At 36.9% G+C, this 21,721-nt stretch overlaps 1 protein-coding gene across 8 annotated transcripts in view; it reads left to right on the forward strand.

Moving 5' to 3' along the window:
- The window catches only part of TRPM3 (transient receptor potential cation channel subfamily M member 3), a 440,778-nt gene that overhangs the window by 316,871 nt on the left and 102,186 nt on the right, over positions 1 to 21,721 (forward strand). For all 8 annotated transcript variants that reach the window (XR_006163147.1, XM_033084618.2, XM_033084619.2 and 5 more), the window contains exons 5-6: positions 43 to 167; positions 6,358 to 6,529. Coding sequence is in view for 7 of the 8 variants with exons in the window: in XM_033084618.2 (XP_032940509.1) it covers positions 43 to 167; positions 6,358 to 6,529 (297 nt within the window). In the remaining variant the exon portion in view is untranslated. The remainder of the gene's footprint in view (positions 1 to 42; positions 168 to 6,357; positions 6,530 to 21,721) is intronic.

Genomic DNA, 21,721 nt, shown 5'->3' on the forward strand with positions numbered 1-21,721 from the left:
GATATACTTATGAATTTCTGTTTCATGCTGTTTCTTTACCAGGGGTCATTCGGCATGTTGGAGATGCCCTGAAAGACCACGCCTCAAAGTCTCGAGGGAAGATCTGCACCATTGGTATAGCTCCCTGGGGCATTGTGGAAAATCAAGAGGATCTGATTGGCAAAGATGTAAGACCTATATGGACATAGGTGACCTCCAGTCTCTATAAATCTTCCAGTTATTTTTCTTGTCTTCTCCATCGCTCATTTAGCAATTCCTCTTAGAATTATTGTCTGCAGCAAAAAGTCAATATATACACAAGTTTTCCATTACTGTTGATGGTGGGTTTTGACATGGCAGCAATAAAAATTTCTGCACTGTATGGTCTCTAAAAATAAATTATATTATATATATATATTATATATAATAAATTATATATATATATAATTTATATATAATAATATATATAATTTTACATATAATTTATATATAATTTATATATATAATTTATATATAATATATATAATTTATATAGATATAATATATAAATATATAAATTTTATTATATAGTAATTCATTAATAGCTATTCTTGAAAGTATATAGGAAAGCTTCATCCTTAGAACTCTATGAACCTGGAAAAGTGCTTAAGAAAACACTGATTGCAAAACTTGAAATCTGGTTTATTTTCTAACAATACTATCATGCTTTGGTTAAATTCAAAATTGAAGGCTATCGTCCTTAGAATATATTACCTCCCATACATTTTTATTGATGCAATTTTGAAATTTACTGGGTATTATAGATAGGAGTGACGTCAAATAATTCACCTTCAGCCACTTTCTGAAGTGTTTCGCCTATTCTTTCACACCATCCTTCTCTTTTAAAACTCTACCTTAATACAGTAAGATTAACTCCTGAATTTTGAATACATAAATAATTTGTATGCAGTTGTTATTTGTTATCTGAAGCTTTTCTGAGCTCTTTCTCACTTCTGGTCCATTCCTAAGATATCTGTCTGAGAGCCAGTGACTGTGGTTATAAAGAAAATTATCCAACTGGAGTTTATTGTCATTTGCTATAAAAGTATAGCTGTTAGGGGCAGCTGTATTAACATGGAGTTTTGTACTCTAATACCACACAAACAAACAGCATTGGACTTTGCCACAGTTATTCTGAGTCACCAGTGAACTCTTCGGAGGTGCAGGGCAGCAGATAACAAGCAGAAAAAGCTGAGCACAAGGATGCATTGTATCTTCTTAAAGAAGTGTAATGTATGCATAATTTCCAAATAAATTGTCATCAGTGATTAGGCATGAGGTTCTGAAAACGTAGCAGAAACAAAGAAGTTTAGAAAAACATAAAATTGGCCATAAATTTTGGAACACTGCTATTCCTTTATTACATTTTTCCTCCTGTTGCAAGGCTACCTCAGTTCTCAGGTAGCCACTGCTGTTTAAGGGGATCTGGAGCCTTCTTTTGCAGAAAAAGATTAAAAAAAACTTGATTTCCCAGGTGTTCCAACCAAATGGAGCAGCTCCGCTGACTTCTGATTTCTTTAAGCAATGCTTTCCTCTAAATATCCTTCCAATTTAATGAAGAAGTAGTATGGAATTTTATTTTAAAAATAAACAACTTTTATTTTAAAAAATCTGATTAAATCATCAAACAATACTTACTCTGATCATCAGATAGAAAATGAAAAAAGTTTAATATAAAGTTACAACTAATTTGGGTAAGGTCTTCTACTAATGCAGACACAATTATATCAGTACAATTACAGGGTCATCACTAAGGACAAAAATATTTCAAAATTTACCTTTAACAGAAAAAAAAAATTTTTTCCTCTCAGCTTCCATGTCTCTAATAGTTTTATAAAATTATTGATCAATGGCATGATGTAATGCTAAAGCACTTCTGGTTTTATCATTTCTGATGCACATGTAATGACACTGCTTTAAGCTCACTGATATTGAATTTCATCTTCCATTTCATCTTCCATTTTATTGCCTCATCAGGCTGCTTTATGAAGACTTTAATCCCCTGAAATATTTATAAGCTTTTCACCCTCTAATTAATCACAAATCCCTTACACCTATGTTGAACAGAATATAACACAGCTTGAGGTAGGCAATTTATGTGACTAAATCTTTTTAGTAAGAGTCTTCACAAAAATTACCTTTTCCTTCTCACTGTTTTCCCACCCTTCCCCCCAGCTTTCTTCAGTTACTTATGCCTTGAGGGACTTTCTCTTTTATTCAATGCATGCAGTTTCTTTAGAAGCATTTGGTGAGGAAGCTGTTTTGGAAGCTTTTTAAAAATCAAAGTGTGCTATATTGATTGGCTCATTAGAGGTGAATGCTGTGAAATGAACCAAGAAGAGGAAATGTAAATAGTACCATAAGTATGTAAAATGAATCATCATTAAGCAAGTAACAAAGGCCACAAAGGATTATACAAGAGGGAGAGAAAAATCAACCAGTAGTAAAAAAGACTTGGTGAACTCTGGCATCAATGTGGATTTTTGCCTATATGCACTGTGTCTAGTTAAATTATTATCAGAACTGAAAAGTTAGAAAAACAAGCCTTCCAGCATCAGATAGAGGCAGAAGACTGTTGTAGCCATGGGGTTTGGAGGGACAGGAGGTGCAAAGGGGGAGCTGTGGCCATTCCACATGCCCCAGTGCAGGTGATCTCCTCATGCCTCATGGCAAGTGAGGTGTGCCCAGCAGAAGTGCTCCTCTGCTAATGCCTCAGCCCATGCCTGCCCTTGTGGATCCAGAAGCCATAGCTGAGGGGTGTAATTACATTTACCACCCCTTCCAAATCAGTCAGCCTTCGGGAATCCAGGGGGACTTCCTCAGAGCCATATAGAAAACCAACCAAGTTAAAGGAAATATTATTGCTGTTTGCTATTTGTTATATTGTGATGATTAAAGATCCCTGAAGACACGTCTTACTCCACTACCATGAAAGCAATACAGTAGAAAATGGTGCAACTCTTAACACTCTCAGATTATAATTTAAAACAAATGACTCAAAGGAGTTAGTTGCCTCATTTCCCCATATATTCTGATAGAACTGAGAAAGCAAAGTGGCTTGCTCAGTCTTGCAGAAAACTGTGATTATAAATAAGTTTCTTCCTACACACAGAGCCATTCTCCCTTCTAAAAGAGTACACTTTGTAAGTCATTGTAGCATGCATGTCTTTACTTTCAAGGTCTATTTGTTCTCACATGGGTTTGGGTTTAATTCCTTAGTAGGAGATCAGGGGCAAAGATAAGGACTGGCATATTTGTAACATATGTGGAGAATTTGGACCATGATATTTCCAAGAACCTCTGAATTTAATCAGAAACTACTTTGTTCCCTGGTATGCTCCAGAGCAACAATGCTGCAGAAATTGGCTTGATTTGAACAACAGCTCCTACTCCTTGAGAAGCAAAACATGCATCTCTTTCTTTTTCCATCACTACTTTGAACTCACTGTTTGTCTCAAGTTGTTTGTCTCCACACAGACTGCTCAGATTCATGCACTGGTTCACATGGCATTTGCAGGCTCGTTGTCATGGTGAGTTACCCTGAGAGGTTTTTCAAGAGCTGTGTCTATGTTGAGTGCCATGTGCCTACAGGGAGTCTGAATAGAACAACAGTGCTTTTCATTCAAGCTTGCTGCCACCTCAGGGTGCAAAGGCAAGGGCTGGGGTCAGCCTAACCCCTCACCTATTGACAGAATTCCCTCAGCCCATGCAACCTGAGTACTGCTCCACGGCATTGCTGCTGTCGCATTCATTAAACTGTATTTGGAGGGACTGTCTTGAGCATAAACTATTCCTTTCAGCTCTGCAGAGGAAGATGTCAAGGGACATTATTTCCCTATTCTCCCTATTCTCAGTGCAAGGTTGGATGGAACTATAAGCAATCTGGGCTAGTGGGAGGGGTCCCTGACCATGGTGAGGGGGGGTCTTTAAGGTCAACTGGTGATCTTTAAGGTCACTTCCAGCCTACATTGTCATATGATTCTATGACTGTAAAAAGAGGATGAGAAGACAGCTTAAGTCAAAGTTTTTTCCAACTATTTAACTTGCCTATAAAATGCAAAGGGTTGAAAAGAACAGAGGAATGGAAACTGCAGGAGTCAGAAATCAAAAATCTGCTGAGTGCTGTGGAAGAGCAAGTAACCTCAAGGAAGTAACCAAGCATGGAACCTCTCAAGGAAGAAGCCTAGGAGTTCTTACCTTCCTGAAGATTTTGTTTATCCTTTTCCTTGGAAGAGTCTGACAGTGTGGTTTGAGAAATTTTACTGTTAAAAAAAAGAATTCAGATGTTGAGTTGCATGTGCTGTGAGCAGTTCAATTGAAAATAATTGTAGTCTCATTTTCGCATCCATAAAATTTATTAATAGTGTAACTCACCTTGTAGCTAAACACAGAACAAAAGCATAGCCTTCTAATCTGTCCTGCAGCAGCATTACTAAGTCAATATAAGAAGGCTTCAGTACTGCAGCTCATTAGAACTGCAAATCAAGCTGTCACAGACGGTTTTGAGCTGTGGCTCTCAGGAACAAACCACAATCTGTCAGTAGAACTGCCTGCACAGTTCTGTACGTATACAATGAACAGGCAATCTGAGGGATTCCTCTGCCTTAAGGCCTTGCTGGTGTCCATTTATTGAGAGATGGGGTGGGTATTAAAACGTCTACACTGTTTTAATTTGATTTTGTTTGATTCTTAGGGATGTGATAAAGAACCTTCCTTTTCTTTCTGGAAGTGGCATGGAATACATCGTTCCTGTACCTGTAGAAGCTAGCTATTAAGCACATTCCGTACTGATAGTTGTTAAGTCATATGCAGCTGTAGAATAAATTGTTACGGATGAGGCATCAAAAGAAACAGCATTAAAATATCTGAGCCAGAGCTATCACCTGTTCTCACAGAGTGTAGTGCACTGCCTTGCTGTTGGCCAGCTGCCCTCTAGGTCTTCTCAGACCTATTCCCTCCCTTTTGCAGGATGAAGAGCTTCCAGCGTACCCCTTGCATGACAGTTTATAACAGCAAAAGAAGTTTTTGTGTTTCTCCTTACTAGCTAAGAGTTGATCAAAGTCAGGCAGACATTCACAAGTGAAAATAATGTATATAGCGAGAGCTCTGGCTAAAGAATTGCTAACTCATTATTTTTAAAGAATTTTGTCTCAATTAGAGATCTCTTTAGAATTACAGAGGGAGAAAAGCTTAGGAATAAATCAATAACTTATTTTATTTCTGTCTGCAAGCATTTGTGTCAAATTTTGAGTGTACATATTTGTGCGTTAAAAGCACAAGACCTGGAAAATTATGTCAGAATTCTTAAGAAAATTCCCTGTAAATGAAAAATAGCCCAGCTCAGTTTTCTAACATTTCTTCAGCTAGAACTTCATTTTATGGATTTTCAGTTTTGTCTCTCCAAAAAGAGAAGACATACAAAGGGAAAGCAGGGAATAGTATTGCTAAAAAACCTTTGAAGTATCAGTCAGAATGCCTTGACACAAAACCAATTCTTTCACCGTGTTAGCACAGTCTTACTTATGTCAACAGACACCCACCAAAGCAGCTGGCAGCCAAATGTGGCCCCATGCTATTATTTGTTCTGTCTGGTGGCATTGAGTGGGGTAACTGGCAATTTACTCAGTCTGCTGCACAGTTTCTCCTGATGAAATCAAATCAAAGGAAGAGAAGCAAACTCCCCATTCAACACAAACTTTCTTGTTGTGAACACAAACCGCTGCCCTTTTGCTGATACTAAGAGGGGACCACTAGTTTTCCCAAGAAAATTGAAAATGTGGTTTAATATAAGGTGCACACCTCTCCAAGGGTGGAGCTCACCTGTATTTGCGTGTCTCCAGTGCTGATGGCTCTGGGTGAGCCAACACTGGAGACATGATGCTGGGTGGGGTCTAGGAAGGAAGAATCAAAGAACTTGGGCAGAGCAAGGTGAGATTTTACAGCAATGCTCTAGAGAGTCAGCAGCAGGGTATGGAGTGTGTGTGTGGGGGGGTGTGTGGGTGTGGGGGTGTGTGTGTGTGTGTGTGCGCGTGTGTAGTCACCCAGACTTTTGGAGCACTGACCATTAGCTGGGTTTTAAAGGAAGCATTGATGCTATTGGTATGGCAATTTTGAAACAGATTACCCTGGAAAACCCTTTAAGCCATGTCTGCATCTGAAAGGGCAGTGTTAAGGTAATTTTCTACTTTACACATAAAAGACAGTAAAACACAAGTGCAGTACTTTAAATTTTTTTGTTTCCTTTTTTTCATCTTGTCAGCTCATATCTTGTAATTTATTTTGTTCAGAGGCTCTTTTCTGTTTAGTGTACCTTCTTTTTCCTCTGTCTCTAAAATACAGGTGGTCCGACCATACCAGACGATGTCCAATCCCATGAGCAAGCTGACAGTTCTCAACAGCATGCACTCTCATTTTATTTTGGCTGACAATGGTACTACTGGTAAATATGGAGCAGAGGTAAAGCTTCGTAGACACCTGGAAAAGCACATTTCACTTCAGAAGATAAATACAAGTGAGTAACATGTTGCTTGTATTGCTTCATAATTTCAAAAACCACTCAATATAAAGAAGCACTAATCCTGCATATTATGGGGGAGTAGTTCTACAGTCTATGATGACCATGAGCTAAGGAAAGCAGTCGTGAACAAAGATAATTTTAGAGTGCACAGCACAAATAGATGGATTTGTTTCTGCTAAGTTTCAGGCAGTATTTGCTAACGTTCAGATTCCACTCAGGTCTTTGGCAGCCTCTCTTCCCTAAAACTGTGCACAGTTAGGTTCTCCTTTATTCAGTGGAGAATAAGGTGAAATTAGTACTGTTAAAGAAAAGTGTGACAAAAATATAAGGGAGAGATTTTTATTATAAGTGTTTTGCAGGTTGAAGAGACACTGATATTTACAGGCAGTGGTAGTGTTCCACAAAAGTGCTGCTAAATCTTTCCACTGTGTTTATTAGTTTCTCCTAGGCAGCTGTCATTAGCCAAAGCTAATTCAGATTTAGTCAAGAGGTTTATATTTTAAAAAGTGACTGATGGACGAAACTGCAGACTTTGGTATTTCAAGTCTAATGCTTGCCTGACTTCAAACATCTACAATAAAATGAAGAATTTCTCTTCTCTGGTTTCTTTCTGCAGTATGCTCCACACACAAAAGTAAGCATCCTCCTTTTCACTTTCCTCTGTGACAGAGACTTTCTACCATTTAACCACTCCCTCCCTCTCTTATAAACACAAAGTTACTTGGATCTCACAACACTTCCTCAAAATAGAAATGTGAAAAAGTTGTTAAAAAATAAGGCTGCCAATACGATTTGTACATCTTGGTTCAGTGACATCTAGAATGTTTCTGCCATGTTTTGTGTTTCTTTGATTTAAAAGAGGGTGGCTGAGTCCTGCCCACCCTCTAGTTATTAGGAAGTTGAGCATATGGATGAGGAAGACCACCTGCCTTGTTGGGTCAGCCAAACAGATGGCCATTTCCTGATCCTTTTCTTTACCCTTATTTATAGCAGAGCAGTGTAGATTCTCCATCCTGCGCGTGGCAGGGAATTGCTGCCAAGGGATTTTTATCCAAATGGGAGTCTGTGCAGCCATGCATGTATGTCTTTACTTACCATATTCCAGTTGCACGCATGTGGAGTGGGAGAAAACACTGACAGCATCACAAATTTCTTTGTAGGAGAGACAGGAAAAGGTGAAATTTTTAGTTAGTCACAAAAAAGAAAGTCTTCTCTAGAAAACAGAAGAGGCTTAGGAACTCGTAAACAATTGATAACTTTTTATTTCATGGCCTGCCCCTTGACAATAGTGCTGAAAGTAGATTTTATTCTTATTTTTAAGCCTGCCTGAGTTTTACTTGCTAGGCTTGTCATTGCTTCTTATTTATTTTCCTTTGCTTTAACCATGTCTTTCACCAGAGCAGTGATAGCTCGCCTGGATATTTGGGGTCACATACTGTTCATAAAGGGAAGCTTTAAACTTGTTCTCACATATTAAAGACACAGAAAATAGCATTCTCTTCAAAGAGACTACGACAGTGGCAGTCTCTTTTATAAAGTGTAAGACTAAATTGGGCCATTAAATATGTCAGATAATTCTGAAAGTCTCAGCTGTTTTTGTTCCTAACATGGCATCATTATCAGTCATTCAGCAATATCTAATTTCCTGAATAAGTGTACTATAAAATAAGAACAGGAATAATAATAGGAAGAAGAAGAAGAATCTCCAATTATGTCCCTTATGAACACTAGGGAAAAGATTTTATTGAGTATTATGCTTTCCACTACCTTTTTAGGTTTTACCACTTGTATTGCTCTTATTTCATCCTCAGCAAATACTGCGGAACTAGAAAATGCTTTTCAGACAAGCAGAAGGTGACATTTGTGGCCCTGAGCCTGCAGGTTCAGCACAGAGTCAGTCAGTTGTGCAATTACCTAGAGGTCAATTTGATGCTTTAATGCTCAGCACAGGTTTTTTCTTATTTTCACAAAGAAGACTGTTTTAACACAGCCCAGCAACCATCTCCTGAAGTGAACCTCAAGTTGTCTCAAATCCTGGAGTTTCAAACTGCATCATTTTCTAACATGAAATGTTGAAATAAAAACTTTTCTGAAAGTGTTTCAAGATAAAAAGGAAATATTCAAAGTGGTCTGATCAGAAATCTTTCTGGTTTCCAATTCACACAAATATTTGGGTCCTGGACTTTTTGCGGAATTTTCAAGGCGCAGAGATCACTTCAAGATATACACTGGAAGGACGCAAAGATATTTTTGTAGCTATCTATGCAACAGAGTTTATTTTTATAGCATTACATGGTTCATTCAATAGTTCATGTAAAAGGTTTTACATTGAAATACTGAGTCCATCCTATCTTAAAAACAGTGCATCAAGGAGCAGAAGAGTCTCAGGATAAGAGTATAGAGAGTGAGATGAGTATGCTCATCTTACTCTTATGCTGAGTAAATTTGTCTGTAGCTTCATTTAGCCAATAGCTTCCAATAATTAATATTCAACCACCTGTAAGGACTTCAGCAAAAGGTTTAGAAACCTTCCTCAGCCCCATCACCAGTGTGTTATCTGAAGCCCACACACTGCTATTATTGACCCTTTTCCATTTATAGGAGGGAAATCACCCTATCAAGAAAAATATGTCTCTGACACCTCTTCAACATCCCTGCAGATGGTTGTACGACAGGTGTAGGATAACTCCTTAGATTCTTTTTCAAAAGGTTAAACAAACACTGCTGTCTCAAACTCTCCTTCTTAGGCACATGCTGTAGGCCACTACAGACCTTAGCATCTTTCCTCTGGATGCATGCCAGTTCCTCATCCTTCATGGACAGCCCAAACCTGAACCCACTGCTTCAGTTACAGCCCTACTAGTGATGAAGAGAGTGAGCATGGCACAAAACCCCACATTTGACACAGTGCTCTAATGTAGCATGAGTGTCTGGTGTGCTTTATGTGCACAAAGAGCAAGCTGGTTCCTCACATTCATATGGGCACCCACTGTAACCCTGAGTCCATAACATAAGGATCGGATTGTCTGATTAGAACAAAAGATTTAAGTTTTACTCTGAGCAGCCATAATTTACCTTGCAATTCTTTTTTAAGACTGAACACAGAAAAATTGCAATTTATGTGGAATTTTTCAGGTTTTGACTTGATTTTCCTAAATAGCATGCAAGTTCTTGCTGTCTTTGAGACCTAAAATAATTTTAAAAGAATGTAGTCTAATTGATTAACTTTATAACAATAATTAAAAGTAATTAGACATCCATCCTCAGGAGATAGTCTGCCGTGATATTTTAGGCTTTGCATTTATTCTTTTATTCTTTTTCCAAGTTCTTGTGCACCCCTCAATCTCATCTCATCTACAGTATTCCTTGGTTAAGTAATTAAGGTGCAAAGAAATGTTTCCAAAGAAGCTATTTGAGGGAAAAAAGCAACAACAACAACAACAAAAAAAAAAACACCAAAAAACAACTAAGAAGAACAATTTTCACCAGTGTTTTGACTGGTTTTAAAATCAAGATGCAAAAGTGCAGCTAGTCTGTTCTTTCCCCGTCCTGTGAACATACTAGTGATCAGTACAGAATAAGAATTTAATGTGTCACCAAACAGATGATGAAATCTATAAACAGAGAAAGGAAATAAATTAAGCATCTAATTACTAGAGATTACCTATTGCAAATTCTCCAATTATAGCAAACTATTTTTCCAAAGTGCTGTAGAATGGCGTGGTCATTTACTAAGATTTACATCATTACAATTTCTGCAGAACATTGCTGAGTAATGCAATAGGCACATCAGTCATGCCTTGAACCAGAAATATAAAAGAAACCTGTCTATAAAATGTGCATTGGAAGTTACAAGTCATAAAATATTCATGATTGCTACTCCACAGATGGTTAGATTAAAGTGATTGCAAATGTAGCAACTCAACTAATGCATTTGATCTGAGGACTGTTAATCATTTTCAAAGTCACTACAATAGGTTGACATGCTGTGGGTTTCACTCAATTTGTGATTATATAGAACAATGCTTTCTCATTAACAAGTGTGGTCTAGAATTGCTTCATAGTACATAAAAAGGGCCTCTACCAGCACTTGCAGAATCTTCAAAAATCCTCCCTAAGGTTTCTCCCTTGTGGCTCTACACTCATGTTTGCATTTTTATAATATCAGTTCATTCCTTCTGTTTGTACTAAGGGTTCCTTTCATGTGATATAGTTGTTGCTATTAACTGACTTGTTATTGCTGGCTGAAATATTCTCAAGTCCTTAAAGAGCTTACCGCATGGTTACCAAACTCTTTCATCACAAATGTTTACTTTCCTTCATAAGAATGCTCTTACTGGAGCAGAGGTGCAAGACAAAGACACAGATTTATATATATAATAATCATTGCACATTGCACACATATCAAGGCTTTTGATTTGAATGAAAGGTGTTGTGAATTAATAAGAATGTTGTAGGATTTTCTTTAAGAGAATGTGTATAATTTTGTCAGCAGAATCAGAATCTGGACGTGACACATAGCATAGCACACCCCAGCACAGCATAGCATGCACTCACAGCGTGTTCCTGTGTATGCATAACCATTTGGTGAAACATACAATCATTCTTTTTCTGTCTTTCATGTACATTTCATGTCTTACACCACATATGTGTCATTGATAAAATTTGTGTTCAGCATTTGTGTTAGGAAGGAATGTGTCAGGAAATGGTAATGTAGTGGTTCAAAGAGCAGAATCAATAAGCTTTGTGTGATATTTGCATGCCTGGCAAATGGCCTTGAAAACATACTGACCACATGATAATGACATTTTATTTTTAAATCCAGATATTTTATTTATATTGAAGTACATTTACATCAAAATATTAAAACTTGGTCAGAAGACTGCCAGAATTTTTAGTTCTCTGTAATTATCTGACACAGATTTTACATTCTTAAAATTTGTTTTGGAAATAGATGGAGTCCAGTCAGGGAGGCAGTGATGTTCAAATTGGAGTTGACAGCTACCATCATAGATTAAAATGTAAAAAGATCTAATGTTTCCTCTAATGATTTAGAAGATGGTCCCTTACTTGTTAGATTTCTGACATTTTATAATATTAGACGCAGCCTCAGAGAAGGAAAGAGGCAGGTGAAGAGAACGAAATGAGGCAAAAGGACTTCACTAACATGAGGAATGAGGATAACAAGCATATATAATGTCACCTAGCCAGCAGGAGTCCAGCCTGTGCTGATGAGAAGGGAAGATATTTTTCTGCTATTGAAAGCTCCTTTCGCTTCATAAAATTAGCTGCCACCTTCTTCTTTAGAAGCAGTTATGTGTAAAAAGAAAAGGAAAAGGAAAAAAAAAAATAGTTCTTTTCTTGGATTTGCAGGAGAGTCAGAAATAATGTAAAAACATGGATATATAACCAAAAACATATTTGAAACCAGAATATTGAGACAGAGGATGCTAAAGGCAGTGTATGTTGAATTGGAAATAGACTCCTTAAAAAAAAATCAGAAAGTTTGAAGTAGTTTTCTTTATTCTTTTATCTTTTATAAAATTTTCAACCTTTTATAAATGTTTTAACCCCTATATTCTTTAGTCTTTTTGAAGATTACAGGAACCAATTTACACTGCTATGTCCATTCCTACACATTGAAGCATGTTGATATTTCTGAGAAAGATGACCACACCAAATCCTTAGGCTGTGTAGATCCACCTTGTGAAACTAATACTCTTCTTTTGAGCAGTACATTTCTGGAAGAATTGTCTCCCAGACCCCATAGGACTTAATGCAGAACTTTACTGTTCATTAGCATGCTGCAGTTATTCTAGTTTTAAACATGCTATTTGGTGCTGAATGTTTGCTGTACCTCCACTATAAGCTGTTTGAAAAACAGACAGAACATAGGCTTTGGAACAAGTGCCCTTGTATTTAATCTTTCTACTGAATGGAGTGGTTAATGTAGCTGAGTTTTGGTAGGTCTGTGAGAAAAAATTGCCTCTGAGTAAGGAATTGATGGATAAAGTTGGGTGATTTGATTAAGCAGAGAAGGCAGTTTAGACAGTATAATATGTCAACAATATCTGTTCATGTGACCCGTGGACTTCCCTTTGTCATCCTATGCCTGAGAATATATGAAGGGGGCTGGGAAGGCAAAGGGACGTTCAACTGTCATCACTGGCACCTTCTTTGACCATTACATCATCATCAAATGCATTGGAGTTCTCATGTGACTCAGATTTTTCCTTCATGTTCTGTGCAGTCCTAGATGTATTTTCATAATAACATAGCTGGGAAGATCTAGGTAGAGACTACTTTCTAGGAGAGGAAGTCTGCTGCAAGATTGAAAATTTGACTCCTGTGAAATTTCAGTGAAATACAGAACTGTTTGAAGCTGTGATTTATTTCAGATTTTGCTAGAGATTGGAAACTTAGGGTTTTTTCATTAAAAGCATCATGATGTTTGTTGATCAGACACTGGAGGCAACCATACCTCAGAAAGGTATGAGAAGGCACAAGGTTCACTCTTGAAGCACACAATAGATCCATGCAAGTAGATCTGTAAATTCCTTTCACCAGCTTGACTTTAAGCAGATGAGTTTGTTTAAAATACATGTTTTCATATTATTCATATAGAAGAAAAAAAAAATACAGGTCGTTTCAGCTCCTTAATTTTTGGACATTTTGGATTTGTGGAATTTATAAAGCTGCAAAACTACGAAACATTATTTTAGGACGAATCCTCTTCAACCAAATTTCTGCAGTTCTGATTCTTACCTGTTGTAGTTTTCTAAAGCAGGTGAGAATAAGGGATAATTTTCTGAGATTACACGGAATCAAACATGTTGAAAAAATAAGCAAAATATGACAAGGAAAAACACCTTAATATGTAATATGAGGTAGGGTAGGATTTGGTTATGTTACAATGCAATGACTTTCTAAAGTGATGTGTACAATATGCAATAGTGCTCACATCCAAAGGGAGCCAGGGAAAGCACCAGGGAAGATCAGACAGAATGTGAGAATTTCTGAAACTGTAGTTGCCCCTGTGTGTCTTAAGCCATTGCCCCATCAGCTCCAAGAAGTGAAACCAGTTAGGTTCTCTGGTACTGCCTTAATAAGCAGTTGACTGCAAGGACAGATAGGGTAAGAGCTGGCCGAAATCCAGAAAGGTTCTTGTGTGTGCTCTTTGAAGTGCCAGCTTTGAACTATGCATTGCCATTGTACAAAAGGTAACCGAGTGGTTACTTGGATGCTTGTGAGGCTCACAAATCCCAGGGTTTAATCATACACAGGCTCTTCCCATGTCATGTTTCTTCTGAGGACTCTCTGAACTTTTTCCTTCTGCAAAGACAACTACAAAAATCAAAAGAAGATACCACAAAACTTGTTTTGTTATCATGCTGGATTTCCCTTTCTGAAGTTCTTAGTATCAGTCCAGTATTGAATGAAGATATGGTTCCAGGCTTTGGGTCCACGCATTTTTCTGCCAAGGATGGCAGGATGGCAGATACATCCATAGATAGAATTAGAGAGGTAAGGAAGGAGCACTCAAATAAAATTGAGAATGAAAGTGTCAAGGTAGATCAGAAGAGAAAGGAGAAGAGACTGGGACAAATGTAATACGATCAGACTCCTAGCAAAGAGGAGAATTAAAAATAGAGGAGATAAAATAAGATTATGGATTAAGCAGAAGGAGACAGAGAGGAAGTGAAAATGTGATTGGTCTACCAAAAGGGAAATGATAAAGATAAGAACACAGATTGGAAGTGAGCCTAACAGGGGGACCAAGGAGAATGAATAAAAACTACAAAGGAAAAAAAAATAAGATGAAAAAAATAAAATTCATGGTAGTGATTTTTTTAAAAAATAAAGAAAATAGAAGGGAAATTATAGCAAACTATATTCAACAAGCCTGTACAGAAAAGTCAAACATAAATTGAAAAGAAAAAATAAGTCAATTTGTTGCAAGCTTTCCTTTTCTAGTAGCAGTTGTGTGTCATTCCTAATAACACCTAATCTTATCATTTTGTGAATCTCAGGAACACAGAAAATATTCTTAGACTTTTTTGTGTTGGCTTACCAGAGCAGTTGGATCTCTCTAGACATAGGACTGGTAATGAGTCTCCAAACAAATGGAAATTCTCCTTAATTTCTGAATATAAAAAACTATTAAAGGTGTTCAGAAAAGAGTAGAATGTGTTTGACCTTTTGTTTGTTTGGTATGGTATTCTTTTGTTTTCTTTTCTTTTGTTTTGTTTTTTAATCTTTATGTTTCTCTTCTTCTGTTACTAAATAGTTCTTGAAGGATTAAAAGAAATACCCATTTTATCTTTGCCATACCTGGAATAAGAGGTTCTGCTCTAGAGAAGATGCTCGAGACAAGGGATGAGGAAAAAGGAAAGCTCACTACAAAAAGTGCAGCTATGTGAAATTAGGTTTGAATTAGGTTTGAACTAGATGTGACGTTTGGGAGACATTCCTGTACTACTGGGTAATAAAACCAGCATTCTTTTCCATCATCCAGTGAGGGCAAGATCCATTTCCTTTATTTCCAGTTATGATCACTTAGTAGTCAACAATGTAATTGTTGTAGTGGTAAACATGTTGCAGCTGTGATTTGGAGAGCTGGAGCATGCAGAAACATTGTAGGTGATTTTATCTCTTTGCCTTTTGCTATTGATATTTTAGCCAAAAAGGTGTCATACTCATCAGAATGTGTTTCCAAAAAGGCTGAAAACTACTGCCTAGAAAAGGACCCAAGTTTTAATGTTGTTTCACTGTAACCAAATGTGAAGCATCTGGATTATTTTAAGATGTTCTGCTATCATTTAACCTTTGTGAGCTATTTGGGACCACAGGGAGTACCACATAGACGTCCAGAGCTGAAGCAGACATTTGTGTGGTCAAACCTTTTAATGACTGTTATAAATCCAATATAATTTTAAATCTATTTAAGCATCACTTACCCTGCAGTTAGACATGTTCTATAAACAACCAAAGAGCAGTATTTGTTGACTCTGTATTACTGTCAGACAAACATTGGTTGAGAAATTAAAAATTATTTTCCTCAGTCTTTCAGGCTTACATCAAGACTTCTGCTTATTGAAATTCCAGGTCATGTTTAATTGTTTATCCATCCTGTGTAGGTAGCTTGCACTAGGATATCCAAATACTGTGTAAACACTTGAACTGAAATGCTTCTGGAAGCCACAGGTTTTAAATGGTGTTTCTTCCAGCCATTGTTAATACATCATGCTACTGAATACTCTGCTTGTCCCATGAAGCATAGGAATAGCCTAAAATCTGGACTTCGAAGAAAGACTTCTTGATCTAAGGACTTCCTTTCTTTTTCTGCTAAGTTTTCATGAGAGTTTCAAGGCGCCTTAAGCCTCTCTAAAAAATTGTAAGGAAATGCTATTTTGCAGTGTTTCAAATACAAATGAATAAGTCTTATTAGTCAACTTCTCCCCAAAACTCATCGTTCATCAAATATATTTAGGTTCATCAAATATATTTAGGTTAAAACTAAGACCATATTTGAACATGTAGTTTAAAGATGTCAAAATTCTTGTACCACATCAGTATTGTTATTGAACTTCACAACAGTTTTATTAATCATCCACTCACAATTAAATGAGATTTTCTACTACATACCTCAAATGAACAATCCTTGCATTAAAAAGCCCTGGGGTATAACCTCATCTGTTATATTAATAGCCTGTATCTGGGAACATGTCATGTGTTTGATGCAATGAAAGTTTTCTGCACTGTGGGGCATTTGCACAAAATGTTCTGTCTACGTGCCTTTCCATGCACTACACACTGGCAAACACTTATAGGAGCTATGATCTGGATATATCTGTTGATTTGTATTTTTGGATTTGTTTGTTTGTCAGTCGGTAAGAGAGCATTGAGCTTACCACTAACAGAAGCACTGTCCTAGGAGAATTTTGCAGTTAGAAAGGAAGCTCTTGCCCACAAGCGGCAGACCTTTTGCAGGATGTACACAGGGCAGTGTTGTGAAACAAATCTAAAGCCTGTCATAGGAATTTTATACTGCTAAGAGTCTATTGCCTCATTATCTGAGATAGGCACATGCAAACCTGGGATATGATGACCAGTGGAGAAACCTGCTAATTTATGTACCCCACCATCTGCAGTACATCTGGGCCCAGGAAGATTTAGCAATCTAGAGGGTAGACCTGTGCAAAACTGTAGAGACTCCTTGACCATGCACATATACTTGCTTTCCTGAAGAGCTGACGAGCCCCTCCAGCTCAGTGATGCCTCACATATCCCTGTACATGCCTAGGCTGGGCTCAGGTTTTTAGCAAAGCTGTCACTTCTGTTCCTACACTGCACAGATGAGCAGGTGAGGAAAAGATGTTGAGCTATCAGGTTGACTGCTACTGCACCATGTGAAGGTTTGTTAAGGCTTACTCTGCCCCTCCTCTGGGACAGTTTGGGCTCTCTCAGTATGTCCACAGTGACTCTGACTTATGTGTAACCCTAACCCTGATGCTCCTCCATTGCATCCAGCCTCTGGAGATCTTGCTCTCCAGCTGCACACTGTGTGTGAGGTGTGACACACGTTTCCAGCTGTACACCATTCCTGTGTAGTAACTCCTCCAGCAGGACAGACACAGGCCCCAACATCCCAAACAAATACAAATAATTACCTTTCCTGAAAAGCGAATGAACACAGGACAGCTCACGCCAAAATGTCTGACCTGATGAAGGAGCAAAGGTAGCCAGCAGGAAATCCACTCAGATGTGCCTACCACCACCCAGTGTTATGATACTGAAATTAGACACATTTCTGTCAGCTTAGTCAGCTAGAGCCTCTGTTTTATTTGACTGAAATCTGGGCTGAACTTACAGATAATACAGAACATAGTGGTGTGTCCCAGTTACTCTTAAAACCATGCTTAAAAACATGAGTAGTAAATGCATTTTGTAGTAAACGAGGCATTTTATTCACTTGTTGGTCTATAAAAATGTGGGTAACTCATGCTTAGGTCTTCACTAAAAGAATTGGTAATAATTTATAAGACAGTTATACATTATTTATAAATATACTCACAGCATAAATTATTCATGTTTTTCCAAGAACTGGGAAAACAAAAGAGGGCTTCCACAAAGCATTTTAATCCCTTTTCACACAACACAGATACTATGCAGCTTTTCCTTCCTTCAATTTCCAAATTAATTCATTTATTCTATTTTATTATTTTAATTTACATATTTATGCATTACAAAGGGATGTGTATTTTCCCCTTATGTGTAATGGGGAAAATGATGGGGGTTTTTGTATGTTAAGAGGAAGGTGTACAAGTGCTATTTGTTGCACACTGGGAAAAATGTTTTTATATGTGCATACTTTCCTGGAATCACAATTGTCAGAAAGTCTCACTGGCTCTGCCGCTGACCACAAAGGCAATAACACAGTAATGAAGCTTTAAGCTGACTATGTAAATCTTTCAGACAATATTGCAGTCTAATTTTACCAGCAGTATTCACAATACCTGGCACTGTGAAACACTAAGCAGTCTAATCTACCCTGCAAAAAATCCATACTTAGTGAAGTACTCAAAATACTAGTTATTGTTTTAGAAATCAGTATAGTAATGATCCTCTTTGGTACTTTCTTCTTTTTGGATGAATCATTACACTGACTGAAGATAATGACTTATTTTTCTGTATTCTATTAATGAAGTAATGAGAGGCTACCTGTATTTTTGCATTCATAGCATAAATATTAAGAATTCAGTATATGGATTGAAGAGCTCATTAAATAGTAATAAGCTATTTAGTATGAGGTGTTTCACATATACCTGCTATTGGATACAAACTTCATGTTTCTTTTGAAAATCTGAGAGAAAAAACTCCTGTCTGTCTAACAAAAAAAATTTAATAACACAGAATAAAAATACAGAGGCCACTCTTAAATTGGAAGATCTTTAATTTTGCAGTCAGATATTTATCATCTTGAGCTATTAGTTAACTAAATCATAAACATCACAGTGATAACACATTAGTCAGCATTCACAGCCATTTTAGTCCACAGATATACTACTAGACAAGAAGTTTCCTACATTTTCCAAAAGGAGAAGGAAAAAAATACTTGTTGAAATGAAAACTCATCTAGAAATGCTTTGAAAAGTTAACTAAAGAAAATTTAAAAATAAATCCTCCATGTAATTATCAGATGTCCAATTTTTCAGATACTTAAAAGTAATTCTCCTGAACTTAAAGACTTATCTACAAATGATATTAAATAAAAAGCTGATTGACATGTCATTTAGTGCCTTCTAGGAAACTGAAAAAAAGTACTCAGATATGTAAAAATTAATTGTACTTTCTTCTGTGTTTGGAAGACAACACCATGTGATAGTCTTCCCTGATAATAATGCATTGACCTGTACCAAAAAAGGTTCTTTGCACTTTCAGGCTGTGCAATATTTTAGTGTAGTGCATTAATGCTACTCTCTGGTCAGATAATAAAATGCAAAACACACAATTTTTAAGTTTGTATACTTTTAGAGTACTCGGTTAAAGCAACAGTGTTGTTGAAGACAGCCCAACAAGATGAGTGCTATCCTTAGATTTTTCCCAGACTAGGGAAATTTCTCGGCAAATTCCACAAAAACACATGAAAGGAAAACTTTTTCCTTGTTGATTTATTGGACTCTCCATTACAGTGCTTGGCATGAGGTTCCCACCTTCTAGATGTGTCCTAGGAGACAGCAGTTCCAGTACTGTAGTCCACTTTTATGTCTGCAAGTTTCATTTTGGCACTGCTTCCTTTCTGACAGCCTCAACTTGAGCAAGAAGCTGTTTTTGTAATGTCCTTGACATTGTAAGCAATATATTATCTCCACATTTAGCATCTCACCTCACAGCCTGCCATTGTCTTTCCAAATGAAGTGTCTGAAACCAAAGGCTCCCTGAGGATCTATCAGGCAATGCCATCCCCTTCTTTGCAGACTATCGTGTACTGTGCATGGACAAGATAGAGCTCTTACAGAGAGATTTTCATTCTTTTATTTCTGAGGTGATTTAGGAGGAAACAGATTTTGATTAGCAGCTAAACAGAGGTTTATCAGCTGCCTTTTTCTCAAAGTCCGAGGTTCTTGCTCTTAGTATAGTTGGTATAGAATGTCTTCAGACACACTGAAATTTTTCTGCAGACCCTCTGCATTCATTTCCAAATTCCTAATACTTAGCAGCAGAGAAGCATCCAGGAATTTTTAATGTCAAGATATCTAAAAATTTAATTTGAATCTACTCTGCATTTTGGCTCAGAGTTATTGAGCTGCAGATATCTTGGTATAAGTAGCTATGTTTTCATCCTGAAATGAATATGATGTCATAACTAATTTAATTATGATTGGGAACATTATAGAAAGCTAAGGATGTGGTAATTCCCATTTACCCAATTTTTGAAATTCTGAGGGTACCATTACTGCTCAGAAATTGATTATTGAGGTCTGTAGAAGTTCATGGCATTAGGGTTCAGACAGCTGTAGTCGAGAGAACTTTCCTGAAAGGCAGAAGTGGTTATACTTTGAAGAAATATCAACGAAGTATTTTTAACTGATTTTAAATATTATTTCTAATCCCAGAAATTAACTGGAATAATTTGCCCACCTAGCAAAAGAATCAGTAGCTTTTCCCAAACCAAAACTGTTCTATTTATGGAGAACAGTGAAATGTAAAATAAAAAATAATTTATTGTCTGAAACTCAGAGCAAATTTCCCAAAGGAAAATGAGATCTAGAAATCAAGTTTGTGTTTAATTTATTTTTTCGTCTCACAAAGTTATGTGAAATGGTAATGGTAAAAGAGTGTTAAAAGAGTTGCAGTTCAATATGGAACTCAATTGTATATGCTAAACCAGGGATCACATGAGTTTGTGGTTAACACGTGAATTAACTTAAAGGTTTAAACTCAAGGTTTCATTGAAGTCTGAATTGGAGAAAAGTTCTTTCACTAGCTTCAAATTAGAGGACTGTTTACATGCTGAATGTATTTCTAAAGAATTAGGGATCAGAAAACTGCCATCTGATTAACCACAGTGAAACACAGCTGGAACACTTGTATGCCAGGCAACTCCTGTGGCTACAAAGGCTCAAATTTTAAATATATATATATATATGTTTAAAAAAATTTAACAGGAAAATCAAAGGTTACAAGAGGAATTCTAGACATGTTTTCAAATGGCCCAAAAAGGCAAAAATACTTCAGCTTTTTAGACTAACCATAATTATTTACATTGTGAGAATTATTTTAGCAGTAGAAAACACTGGGAATTAACAGACTTCCAGCAGAAGAACAGAATCTCCTTCAGTAACAGTTTGAGATACATAAGGCAACTGCAATTATTATGATTAGAGAGCATTAGCGCATCATTTTTGTACAAAAGGTTTTCCCTTTTAGTCTTACAAGAAGGCTGTAAAGACTTCACTCATCTGATAACCAAGAATTTTCTGAACTCTATCTAAAACTGTTGATTTCTAATGTACTGTATGTCATGGTGGTATTTAGTCATGGTGTCTTTTCCCTTTGCTAAGGAAGATGAGTCAAACTCCTTGAACTTTGTGTCGTGAGATGAAATCTTTATTTCCCATGCAATCCTTTTGGCTTTTTCCTCCATTCATTCCAGTTGGTTCTTTCAGAACAAGACAGAGCACAGGTACAGATGATATTTTAGATGGAATTTCCCGAGTGGCATGCACCCTGTTGCATGCATGAATTGCACCTGTTTCCTCTTGAAAATGTTTTGCTGCGTGTATTCCAGGATCATAAGTTTTCCTAGTGGTCTTGCTATACCAAAGACAGTTGTCTTGTCATCAGCTTTTCTAGTATTTCCTCCTAATGACTTCCCAGTTTACAGAAGGATTTATTAAACACCACATAAATGGCTTTGCATCTCAAACTGTGAACTTTCTCAATTTCTATAAATCCTCAATGTCATCCAGACCCAATTTGACACATCACTAAGAATACTTCTTAACATTATCTTATTAGCAGGTGTCAGATTGGGTAGAACAGCAATTCAGGGAAAATCCTTAATATTATTAGTAAAAATTAGCCCTTGATCTCTGCGAACCTTTCTGTTAATCACATTTTTATATTCCACCCTTCTTATGCTCTTTTAGTAGCCTACATTTTATAATTCCACCTGTAGTTTTC

The sequence above is a fragment of the Catharus ustulatus genome, chromosome Z (genome assembly GCF_009819885.2).
Source record: "Catharus ustulatus isolate bCatUst1 chromosome Z, bCatUst1.pri.v2, whole genome shotgun sequence".
NCBI classification, from domain to species: Eukaryota; Metazoa; Chordata; class Aves; order Passeriformes; family Turdidae; genus Catharus; species Catharus ustulatus.